At 42.6% G+C, this 11363-nt stretch overlaps 1 protein-coding gene across 1 annotated transcript in view; it reads left to right on the forward strand.

Annotated features, from left to right (window-relative positions):
* Positions 1-11363, forward strand: part of USP22 (ubiquitin specific peptidase 22) — a 71310-nt gene that overhangs the window by 9638 nt on the left and 50309 nt on the right. Inside the window, exon 2 of the mRNA XM_006876140.1 lies at positions 6605-6737. Within this exon, the coding sequence (XP_006876202.1) occupies positions 6605-6737 (133 nt within the window). The remainder of the gene's footprint in view (positions 1-6604; positions 6738-11363) is intronic.

Consider the following 11363-nt stretch of genomic DNA (forward strand, 5'->3'; position numbering starts at 1 on the left):
GATATGGCCTGCTAGGATAAGGTGTGGTAGATATGGCCTGCTAGGATAAGGTGTGGTGGATATGGCCTAGGGCCACTGGATCGCTGCTGATGGGAAAGAAAGTCAAGAGGGGGAGAAGGAAGGACTAAGAAGAAGGCAACCAAGATGAAGAAAAAGAAACAAAAAAGGCAAATATTGGCACACATGCTAGGGCTGCAGTGTGGGCGAGGCACTACCTTAGCAGAGGTGCACTGCCTACTGCAGAAGGTGGAAGGGCTGCCCTGCTGACCATGGAGGTGGTGGGGCACGGTGCCCACTATGTGGGATAGAAAATAAACAGCAAGGGTAGGCAGGGAGAAGAGGAAGGAGGGAAAACAGCAACAACAAAAAACGGGGAGTAACTACGAGGAAAGGATAAGGGGCGGGGGGAGTGACAAGGAACTGAGAACAAGTACTGACCGCCCAGCACGACTCCATTTTCTGTAGGAGAGTGTGTCGGGGTGAGTGCAGCTTATCAGGGGAGGCTGGGGTTGAGGATGAAGAGAAAAAGTGGAAGGGGAAAAGAGGGAAGAAATACGACAAAGGAAAACTAGTTTTTTAAAGTGGCACCTATTGGAATCCTGATGTGGTGCTGTTGGATAAACACTGCACTGCAAAGTCGGTTTGAACTGTAAGGTCGGTGGTTCAAACCCACCGGCCGACTCCTGGAAACTCTATATGGGATTGCTAGTGATCAAGAACCAACTCTGCAGCACTTAACAACAATGTGGGACATTGAAGGCATTTCCCTACGCCCCACATTGGACGGCTCAGTTCCAGACTAGCAGCTCAGGGTACTAGCAGTACAAGGGCCACTGGTCTTCTGTAAATGTTTGCTGAGTGAGCCACAAGATGCAAAGCTCTTGATGCCAACATGGGGCTATAGGTTTGGAGGAGGGGAGAGGGTGGGCACTGCTGATTTGAAGAAGCTATGGCAGCATGGTACTGGGCTCTGTAGGATCAAAACAACAGAGGTAAGAGGAAGAGGACAAAGAAAAGGGGAAAAGGAGGGTGATGGAGAGAAGAACCAAAGAACATACAAAAAGATGACCTTGAGGGTAGGTTTGAAAAGCGGGTGGGGATGGGAGAGGTCCTGCCTCTGCTCACAGAGAGGTTGTGCAGGGTGCAGAGGGGGTGTTCACACTTCTTAGGTTGCTGGTCTCCAGTGTGCTTGCCGGTGGGTGTGGTGCATTCCCGGGCTAGCGTAGCTGGTTATCTGATTCCTGCTCTGATCAGATCATTCAGACTTGCCGGCAGTTCGGGGTTCCTGTGTCTCCTTGTTTTGTTGCTCTTGTTCAGTCTCTTGCTTTAGTCGGTGTTTGGTCTCCTACTTTATCCTTTTCTTTGACGCTCAGGGTTCCAGGATTGTCATCTGTATCCGTTTCACTTAGTTTGTACAGTCTCTGTTGTAGAGATCTGGACAGTATTATATACCTAGTTTGCTATCTTGGTCACACCTCCTTTCACTTAATTACTGATGAATTTGTATTTAAAAGTCATTTGAACAAAAGGTTGTAAAGTGCCATCGAGTAGGTTCTGACTCATGGTGTACAATAGAATGAAGCACTGCTGTCCTGTGCCACCCTTACAGTTGGTGTTATGTTTGAGCCATTGGTGCTGCCACTGTGTCAGTTCACCTCATTGGGGGTCCTTTTTCCCCTGAACCTCCATTATATTAAGCATGATATCCTTCTCCAGGGACTGGTCCCTTCTGACAACATATCCGAAGTATGAGAGATGAAGTGTCAGCATTCTGACTTCTAAGAAACATTCTGGCTCTACTTCTTCCAAGTCATGTTTGTTTTTTCTGGCAGTTTATGGTATTTTTAATAATTCTTCTCCAGCACCATGACTCAAATGCATCAATTCTCCGGTCTTCCTTATTCATTGTCCAACTCTAACATGCATGTGAGGTTATTGAAATTGTCATAGCTTAGGTCATGTGCGCCTTGGTCCTCAAACTGGTATCTTTGTTCTTGAACATTTTAGAGAGGTTTTTCGTAGCAGATTGGCCTAATGCAATGCATCATTTGATCTTGACTGCTGCTTCCATGAGTGTTGATTGTGGATTCGAGCAAAATCAAATCTGACAACTTCAATCTTTTCTCCATTTATCATGATGTTAAGGAGCTCTGGTAGCGTAGTGGTTATGAATCGGGCTGCGAACCTTAAGGTCAGCGGTTCGAAACTACCAGCTGCTCCGCGGGAGAAAGATGAGGCTTTCTACTCTCGTAAAGATTTACACCCTCGGAAACCCTGTACAGGGTTGCTATGGGTCGGAACCGACTCGACGGCACTTAACAACAACAACAACAACAATCATGATGTTATTTATTGGCCCACTTGTGAGAATTTTTGTTTTCTTTATATTGAGGTGCTTATCTTACAGTGCCACTCCAAAATCACCTTTTATATTGTTTAAATGCTGTGTGGTCTTTGGTCTTCATCAGTCATCAGTATTTTAAGTCCTCTTTGCTTTCAGCAAGCAAGGTTGTATCATCTGCATATTACAGGTTGTTAATGAGCCTTTGTTCAATCCTGCTGACATGTTCTTCACATAATCCAACTTCTTGGGTTATTTACTCAGCATACAGACTGAATTATTGTTGTTGTTAAGTACCGTGGAGTCAGTTCCGACTTACAGTGACTGTGCACAGGGTTTCCGAGGCTGTAAATCTTCACGGGAGCAGAATGCCTCATCTTTCTCCTGTGGAATCACTGGTAGTTTCGAACTGCTGACCTTGAGATTGGCAGCCCGATTTGTATTCACTACGCTACCAGAGCTCCTTACAGACTGAATAAGCATGGTGAAATGATATAACCTTTCCTGATTTTAAACCAGTTTGTATGCTTTTGTTGTCTTCTAATGACTGCTTGTTGGTTTATTTAATGTGGTTCAAGCTCCTCGGAAGCCCTATGAAGGGTCGCTATGGGTCGGAACCAACTTAACAGCACTTCACAACAACAACCCATAGTTTGTCATGATCCACACAGTTGAAAACCTTTGCATAGTCAATAAAGCACAGGTAAACATCTTTCTGGTATTCTCACCTTGACCGAAGTCAAGCTCCATTGCATGTCAGCAGTAATACTCTGTCCCACTCATCTCAGAGTCTGTCTTGAATTTCTGACATCTCTCTGTTGATGTACTGCTGCAATGGTTTTTTAATTATCTTCAGCAAAAGTGTACTGGCATGTGATATTAATGATATTGTTTGATGGTTTCCGTATTCCCTTGGGCCACCATTCTTTGGAAAGTGCAACTATGCATCTCTTTCTATTGGTTGGCTAGGTAGCTATCTTCCAAATTTGTTGGCATAGATAAGTAGTGAGCACCTTCTGTGCTGCATCAGTTTATTTGTATTTCATCAATTTCTGGGCCTTGTTTTTGCCATTACCTCCAATTCCGCTTGGTCTCCTTCCTTCAATATCATCGGTTCTTGATCATATGCTACCTTTAGAAATGATTTGACATTAGCCATTTCATTTGGGCACAGTGATCCTGTATATTTTTCCATTTTCATTGATGCTTTCTGCATCATTCAATATTTTGCCAATGGGGTCCTTCAATATTGTTGGTCTTGTGAAATTCTGTCATGTGATCTCCATCATTTCTATCACCAAGGCCATATTTTCCAATTACTGATCCTTTCTCTTTGTCTCCAACCTTCTCATTCCAATCACCAATAACTATCAACGCATCTTGGTCCATTTCAAACTGAAGAAGTTGGTTATTAAGTGTTGTTAAGTCGGTTCTGACTCATAGTGACCCTATATAAGATTCCCTAGGAGCTACTGGTGGGTTAGAACTGTCAACCTCGTGGTTGAAATCCGTCTTGCAGTTCAGTGCGTATCCTACAGTGCCACACTAGGACTCCTGTAGGCGTATGGATACTATTAAGTACAGGCAGCACTGTGTATTTCAGGTTCTTGCAATGTTCTTGTCGGTAAATGCAATGCCGTTTCTCATCCATTTGATTGTCTGATTCACAGTGGACAATACCAGTCCATTTTATGTCACTGTTGTTTAAATGCCATCAAGTTGATTCTGACTCTTAGTGACCCTGTATAAGGTTTTTAGGGAGTGGCTGGTGGGTTTGAACTGCCATCCTTTTATCAGGCACACTTAAGCATCTAGTATGTAGTCTTTGTTTTGCCAGATTTTGTGTTTTGAGCCCTTTCTGCTTTATATTTTAACCTTTCTTTCCCTATGCTTTATTTTCTTCATTCCTTATGTCTTCGAAGAGAATAGCATACTTTGGTGTTACTTTAAAAGTTGGAAATCCAATTAGATAATCTACAGAGGATTTATAGTCATATGTCAAATAAAAACAAATACATACTTAGAAAGGAGAGACTTTATTCCAGAAGTATTCGTAGACGAGGGAGTAAGGGATCACTGGGAGGTAACTGTTTTAACAGGGCCTTGGACCCTTAGATCAGTCAGCATTTCAAGAGTTAGGCATAAAGGGTGTTTGTTTTCTAATAGAAATGAGAGTTGGAAAATGTATGAAGCACCAACTATGCCTATCACAGCCTGCCCTCTCTTCTCAGCTGGGTTCAATAATCAGTTGCAGTGGCCACACAGAACTCAGAGACCATACTAACAGTTACGGGGTAATTTATTAGGGAAGTTAATTGGTCATGCAGTTCAGGGCCATAAATGCTTGGAGCACAGTAGTTCCAGTTAGCTGCTAATAAATGCCCATTGGACACACCAGTCCACCGTAAACCTGAAGGCTCTTAGCTCTAGCTCTGTGAGTCAGCAAACGTAGCTCTCCTGCTTAAGTGCCTAGAAGCTTCCCACTGTACAAACAAGTTTCCTGCCCATAGTCCCTCAGTTTTACTTGCTCTGTGGGCTGGGAAGTCCACCGTTGTGGTTCTTGGTGCTGCTTCTGCTGCTTTTGTACTCCTGGTGTCACTGCTTTGTGTCCCTGGGTCGAAGAGGTTCAATGTACAAGAGGAATCTTGGAGTCCAAAGCACACCCTCCTTTCCTGACTCTTCTGATGGTAGTGAGATTTCCCTATCCTGCTTCTGAAATGGTTCATTTTATACACATGCTAGAGTTTGAAGTTTTTACAATTAACTCTGCGAACTAACATCTCTACAGGTGATTCATATCATCCTATCAGTATCTTCTCCTACCTTCTCTTACCCAGACGCAGCAGGGCAGAAATGTAGTTCAGTGGGCTTTGTTGCAGACTGTCGCTAGAAGAGACATTAGATAATCCGCTGTTCCATAAGAAGTGCGATGAACATGATGTGATAGTAAAGTCAGAAGGTTTTACCCTGAGGTCAGTCTGTTCTGGTGGGCTGAGAGGCTTATAGAGGGGTAGTTTCATTGACTCAACCTGAGGGTGGGCCAAAGTTCAGGGACTTGGAATTGGGGGGGGAGGAGGCAGGTCATAATAAGCATTTTGTTCTGATGAATCAGTGGGGATCAGTTCCCTTGATCATTTCTTGAGGCAAAGTATGCATCCTTGTTGTAGGTAGGTAAATACGAAGACATCCCTGAGTCTTATCCAGGTTATAAGGGGAAGAGTGGTTCTTGAACACAAAAGGGTGGAGGGGTTTCCTGTTTTACAGGATCTCCTAAGGATTTTGATAAAATTAAATAGTGTCAGCAAGTATAATTGTGGCTTAGGTGTTTTGTTAGTTGAGGCTCTGTTTTTTGAGATTTAAGTTGTGAGGTAACAGTTTGACAACTATCCTTTTCTATCAAGATAAGACAAATTTACATTGTTGTAGCACAGTTTCTGGCAGGCTTTTGCAGTTTGTTGTTGTAAAGTCATTGAGTTCATTCCTACTGTATAGGTTGCTGAGGCTTTAAATATTTCATGAGGGCTTTAGAAAACCTTATCTTTCTTCTGTTAGCAGTTTGGATTGGACTTTTTATGGTTAATATTTGGTTTTATAGATAAGAAAAACGTAAAAATCAAAGTAAGACGTCTATTATTTTTTTTACTCAACATTTCTCCCTTCTAATCATGGAGTCCTGGTGTGGCGCTTTGGGTTAATGTGTGTGGGACCAGACCGCAAAGTCAGTTTGAACCGCAAGGTCAGTGGTTCAAGCTCACCAGCTGCTCCTTGGAAACCCTATATAGGTCGCTATGGGTTGGAACTGACTTGATGGCACAACAACAACCGTCATGATTTGAAGATCCCAGGTGCTAAGCAGCTTAGCTTGCTAGGTGCCATTGAGTCACAGACATCCTATGCACAACAGAACACCGCACTGCCTGTCCTGTGCCATCCTAGTTCACAGAACCTACTTGGAATTTGGACTCAAGGTGTGGCGCTGTAGGATCAGCACAATTGTTACATTTGAGCCCATTGCTGCTGCTTTTTGGGCCAGGAACAGATATGTGCTCAGATGTTGTTCAGACAGGTAACTAAAGGTATTATGGCTGTTTATAGAACAGCCCTTTAGGGATATTCAAAGATGTGGCAAAGTGGTCTTTGAGTGCAGGATTCCCTTCCTGCAGTCCTTGCACCCGCTGTTGATTACTTTGCTTGAATATTTCTCTCTGAGAACTAACTGTTGCCTGCTGCTTGCTAGTCACTGTTTTCTTCTCTGAATTCCAGGCCAAGTCATGCGTCTGTCATGTCTGCGGTGTGCATTTGAACAGACTCCATTCCTGCCTCTACTGTGTCTTCTTTGGCTGTTTCACAAAGAAACATATTCATGAACACGCAAAGTCAAAACGACACAACCTGGGTAAGGTGCCCCCAGAGATGCCTACCAAGTACCCAACAATAGGGGTTTGCCCTCCTTCCCATTCTTGAAATTTTTATTTGTGGTCCACTTCTTCCATGTTGTTGTTATTAAGTGTCATTACATTATTATTTGGTGTTTCTCTTTGTGTTTAGGTTTTTAACAAAGATTTCACATCGACTTCAAGGGAAGTTGACTGGACATTAGCAACTCATAATGACCTCGTAATGAATTCATGAAAACTCATATAGGGCTTTCAAGGAGCAGCGGTGGGTTTGATCCACTGACCTTGTGGTTAGCAGTCTAGTGTTTATCATACATCACCACACCAGGGTTGTATGAGTAGACTTCAGAATTTTTGTGGAAAAGTGGAATTAAAAAATAAAAGTTAAAAATATAACTTTATTTTTCAACATACAAGCTTCATCAAGTTTAAGACACTTTTGTAAGCCACACCAGGGCCGTAGTCCCAGGAGGCCGGAGTCTGATTACAGAGCACCAGTTGTGGAGAAAGGTCCTTGTCTACTTGCAGTATGTGTTGATCCAGCATTCCTTGGAGTTCTCCAAGTATCTTGCCATCATTCTGCTTATGGATCTAGGAACTTCACAGTGCAGGGAGCTCAGGCCCAAAGGATGCTCTCCACTCCTGCCTCTACTTCCTTGATGGTAATGGTCCCATCTTTCATAAATGCATTTCTTTTTCATCTGCAATATTTGACCTCACCTGGTGAATCTTCATGAGGCAATGGGAACACTCTACTGAGCTCTTCCACCTGGCTTACCTTGTTGTTTAGTGCCATCGAGTTGGTTCCAACCCATAGTGACCCTGTACAGGGTTTCTGACGCTATAAATCTTTACAGGAGCAGAAAGCCTCATCTTTGTCCAGCGGAGTGGCTGGTAGTTTCGAACTGCTGACCTTAAGGTTTGCAGCCCGATTCGTATCCACTATGCTACCAGAGCTCCTTTGGCTTTGGCTTACATTAAGGTTTCTAAGTTTGGTGTTATTTTAGCTAACATAAATGACAAATTACTGAGACTAAGTGCTGGTAATGAGTCCTGGTGTGGCACTGTAGCATTGGACTACAAACCACAAGGTTGGCAGTTCAAACCCACCAGCTGCTCCTCAAAAATCCTATACAGGGTCACTATGAGTTGGAACTGACTGGACGGCGCTCAGCAACAGCAACACTCATTAGTTAAAGGCATCCTGGCGGTGCAGTGGTCAGCTGCTTGGCGGCTAACTGAAAGGTCAGTTCCCATCAAACAATCCATGGGAAAAAGATGTGGTAGCCTGCTTCCATAAAGATTTAAAGCTTCCATAAAGATTCAAACCCTATGGTGGGTGAGGGTGTGGCAGTTCTCTGTTTTATAGGATTGCTGTGAATTGACTCGATGACTGTGGGTTTGCTTTAGGTTTTGAATGCTGTTAATGTCCAGCCAACTTTTGTTGAAAAGTTGATGTGAAACCTTCGTTGAAAACCTAAATAAGCAGAGAAACCAAAAAATAATGTAACTGAATATATTTATTTTAAGTAGATACAATTCAAATCAGGCATTATCCAAACATTGGGGAAAGAAAGGTGCTGCTAAGAGGGGGCATTGAAAGTGGGCTATTTGTTGCTGCTGTTGTGAGTTGCCGTCCAGTCAGTTCCAACTTGTAGTGACCCCATATGGGGTTTCCAAGGAGTGATGGTTGGGTTTGAACTGTCGACCTTGTGGTTAGCAGTCCAGTGCTTATTCTATAGCACTGTACTAGGGTTGTGTGAAAGGACTTCAAAAACTTTATGGAAAAGTGGAATTAAAAGATAAAAATAAAAATAACTATTTCTCAACATAAGCTTCACTGAGTTTAAGACACTTTCGTAAGTGATGATAGCCATAAAGAACTGAGGGTCCTAGGAATCTAATTTAACCAAGCCAGTGCAGTCTTTTTTACATTATTAATTGAAGAAAAGTGGGTACCCTTTAAAGAATTTTTAAGATTGTTGTTAAGTGCCATCGTGTTAGTTCCAACTCAAAGCAATCCTGTGTAGGGTTTCTGAGGAGTGGCTGGTGAGTTTGAACCGCCGACCTTGTGGTCAAGTGCTTGTCCTACAGTGCCACACAGTAGGACAAAAAGGTTGAGGGGGTTGGAAAGAAGTCAGGAACCAAACCAGTACTGTAAGTGGATGGACGCCTGGTAATTTTCCATCTAAATTCCCACAATATTGCCATTGTTTGATGAGAGGAAAAAGCAGGCCTAATGTTGTGGAGAAACACTCTGATGAAGCTTTTCCAGGTTTTTTGTATTTTTGGGGTGTTTTTTTTTTTTGGCTAAAGCTTTGACTTCCTTAACACGCTCATAAGCAGATTCTACCACTCTGTGGCCCTTCAAAAAGTCAAGCAAAATGCATTGTGCATCCCCCAAAACTGTTGTCATGACCTTTTCTATTAGAGCACTTCTACTCTGGTAGCGTAGTGGTTACGAATCGGACTGCTAGTCTCACAGCCAGCAGTTCGAAACTACCAGCTGTTCCACTGGAGAAAGATGAGGCTTTCTGCTCCTGTAAAGATTTACAGCCTCGGAAACCCTGTGCAGGGTCACTATGAGTTGGAACCAACTCCACGGCACATAACAACAACCACCTCTTGGTAGCCATCAACGCTTTGATTTAGAATTTTACTGGTAAAGCAGTGTTTGATCTACTGTTGAAATTCTTCCAAGAAATGCTTGATGAACTTGATCCGACTTGTTTAAAATGTCCATTGAAAGTTTTCTTGTTTGCAGTTGATCTGTAAGTTTTGGTACCCATTGAGTAGGTTTGTTCAACTTTTAATTTTTCAGTAGAATTGTATAGTGTGTTAGCTATTGGTTCTGCTGTTAATCCTTGTTCCTCTTTTTTTTTTTTTAAGTTTTTATTGTGAATTATGTGATTGGGGGAATATTAGCTTTACACTCATTGTATTTCATTTCAGTGCAATGATTACAGTCCCCTCCATGCATAATCAAACAACAAAAGGCCACACCCCTCAAGCCTTTCCCCATGACCATCAGCCAACAGACCCTCTCCCTCCGAGAGTCCAGAGTTCCCAGCCACTCCATCTCTCCACGTCATCCTCTCTGCTTCCATCTCTGACATCATAATCCTTGATCCGCTTTAATTAGGGCATGAACAAGATTATTTTCTTGAAAATTGATGTGGAGTATCTGCCTTGCAGGCTACATCTTCAACCCATCTCCAACACCTTGTTCCTACTTAAAATGAGTTTGTCCATTTGTCTTCTGCTGGTGTCTTTGGTACATTGTCCCCATAAACTTCACATAAATCATAAGGGATTTCACCATTCTTTCTCCCAAGCATCACCATAAGTTTAATATTTGTTCTTGCTTCGATTTTAGCAGAATCTGTGTTGTTCTGATCATCACTTGTCTGTCAATTTGTGGAAGATACTTAAGATGCTGGTGGAAGCTATGCCACCAGTATCTTAAGTATCAAGAGGGTCACTGTGATGGATAGGTTTCAGTGAAGCTTCCAAACTAAGACGGACTAGGAAGGAGGAGAGGAGGACTTCTTTAGAATGATAAGCCTCTGAAAACCTTATAAATAGTAGCAAAACTTTATTAGATATAGTTCCTCAGGTTGGAATTCCTCAAAATATGATTCAGAAAGAGCTCCCTCCTCAAAGTATAGTTGATCTTAATGACATGAATGAAGTAAAGCTCTCAGGACCTTCATTGATTGATAGGTTGTTGTTGTTAGGTGCCATTGAGTCAATACCAACTCATAGCCACACTATGTACAACAGAACGAAACACTGCCTGGTCCTGGGCCAACCTCACAATTGCTACTACGTTTGAGCCCATTGATGCCGCCACTGTGCCAATCCATATCGTTGGGGTCTTTCTCTTTTTCTCTGAACCGTCACTCTGCCAAACATGGTATCATTCACCAGTGACTGGTCCCTCCTGACAATATGTCTGAAGTATGAAAGACGAAGTCTGGCCATCGTGGCTTCCAAGGAGCACTCTGGCTGGACTTCTTCCGTTTTTTTTTCGATAGTCCACAATATTTTCAGTATTCTCCTCCACCACCATAACTCGAATGCATCAAGTTCTCCTTTGGTCTTCCTTTATTCACTATCCAACGTTCACTTGCATATGAGGTTACTGAAAATACCATATCTTGCGTCAGGTCCTCAAATTGACATCTTTGCTCTTCAGTACTTTAAAGAGGTGATGTGTAGCAGATTTGCTCAGTGCTTTGACTGATGGGGCACAGCATAAGATGAGAACCATCTTCTAAAAGCCATTAATAATTGGAACATGGAATGTATGAAGTATAAATCTAGGAAAATTGGAACTTGTCAAAAATGTAATGCCACACATAAAAATTGAAACCCTAGCCATTGTTGTTATTGTTAAGTGCTGTCAAGTCAGTTCTGACTCATGGTGACCCTGTATAGAGTTTCTGTGCAGTAGCTGGTGGGTGTGATCTGCTGACCTTGTGGTTCAAACTAACCTTGCAACCCAGTGATAGGATAATATCCATCACCTGCAAGGAAGACCAATTAATATCAGTATTCAAATTTACGTGCCAGTCCAAACCATAGGCTCTGAGGATCAGACTTTGGTCACCTAGCAGACATAG

The sequence above is a fragment of the Chrysochloris asiatica genome, unplaced genomic scaffold (assembly GCF_000296735.1).
Source record: "Chrysochloris asiatica unplaced genomic scaffold, ChrAsi1.0 scaffold00356, whole genome shotgun sequence".
Taxonomy (NCBI): domain Eukaryota; kingdom Metazoa; phylum Chordata; class Mammalia; order Afrosoricida; family Chrysochloridae; genus Chrysochloris; species Chrysochloris asiatica.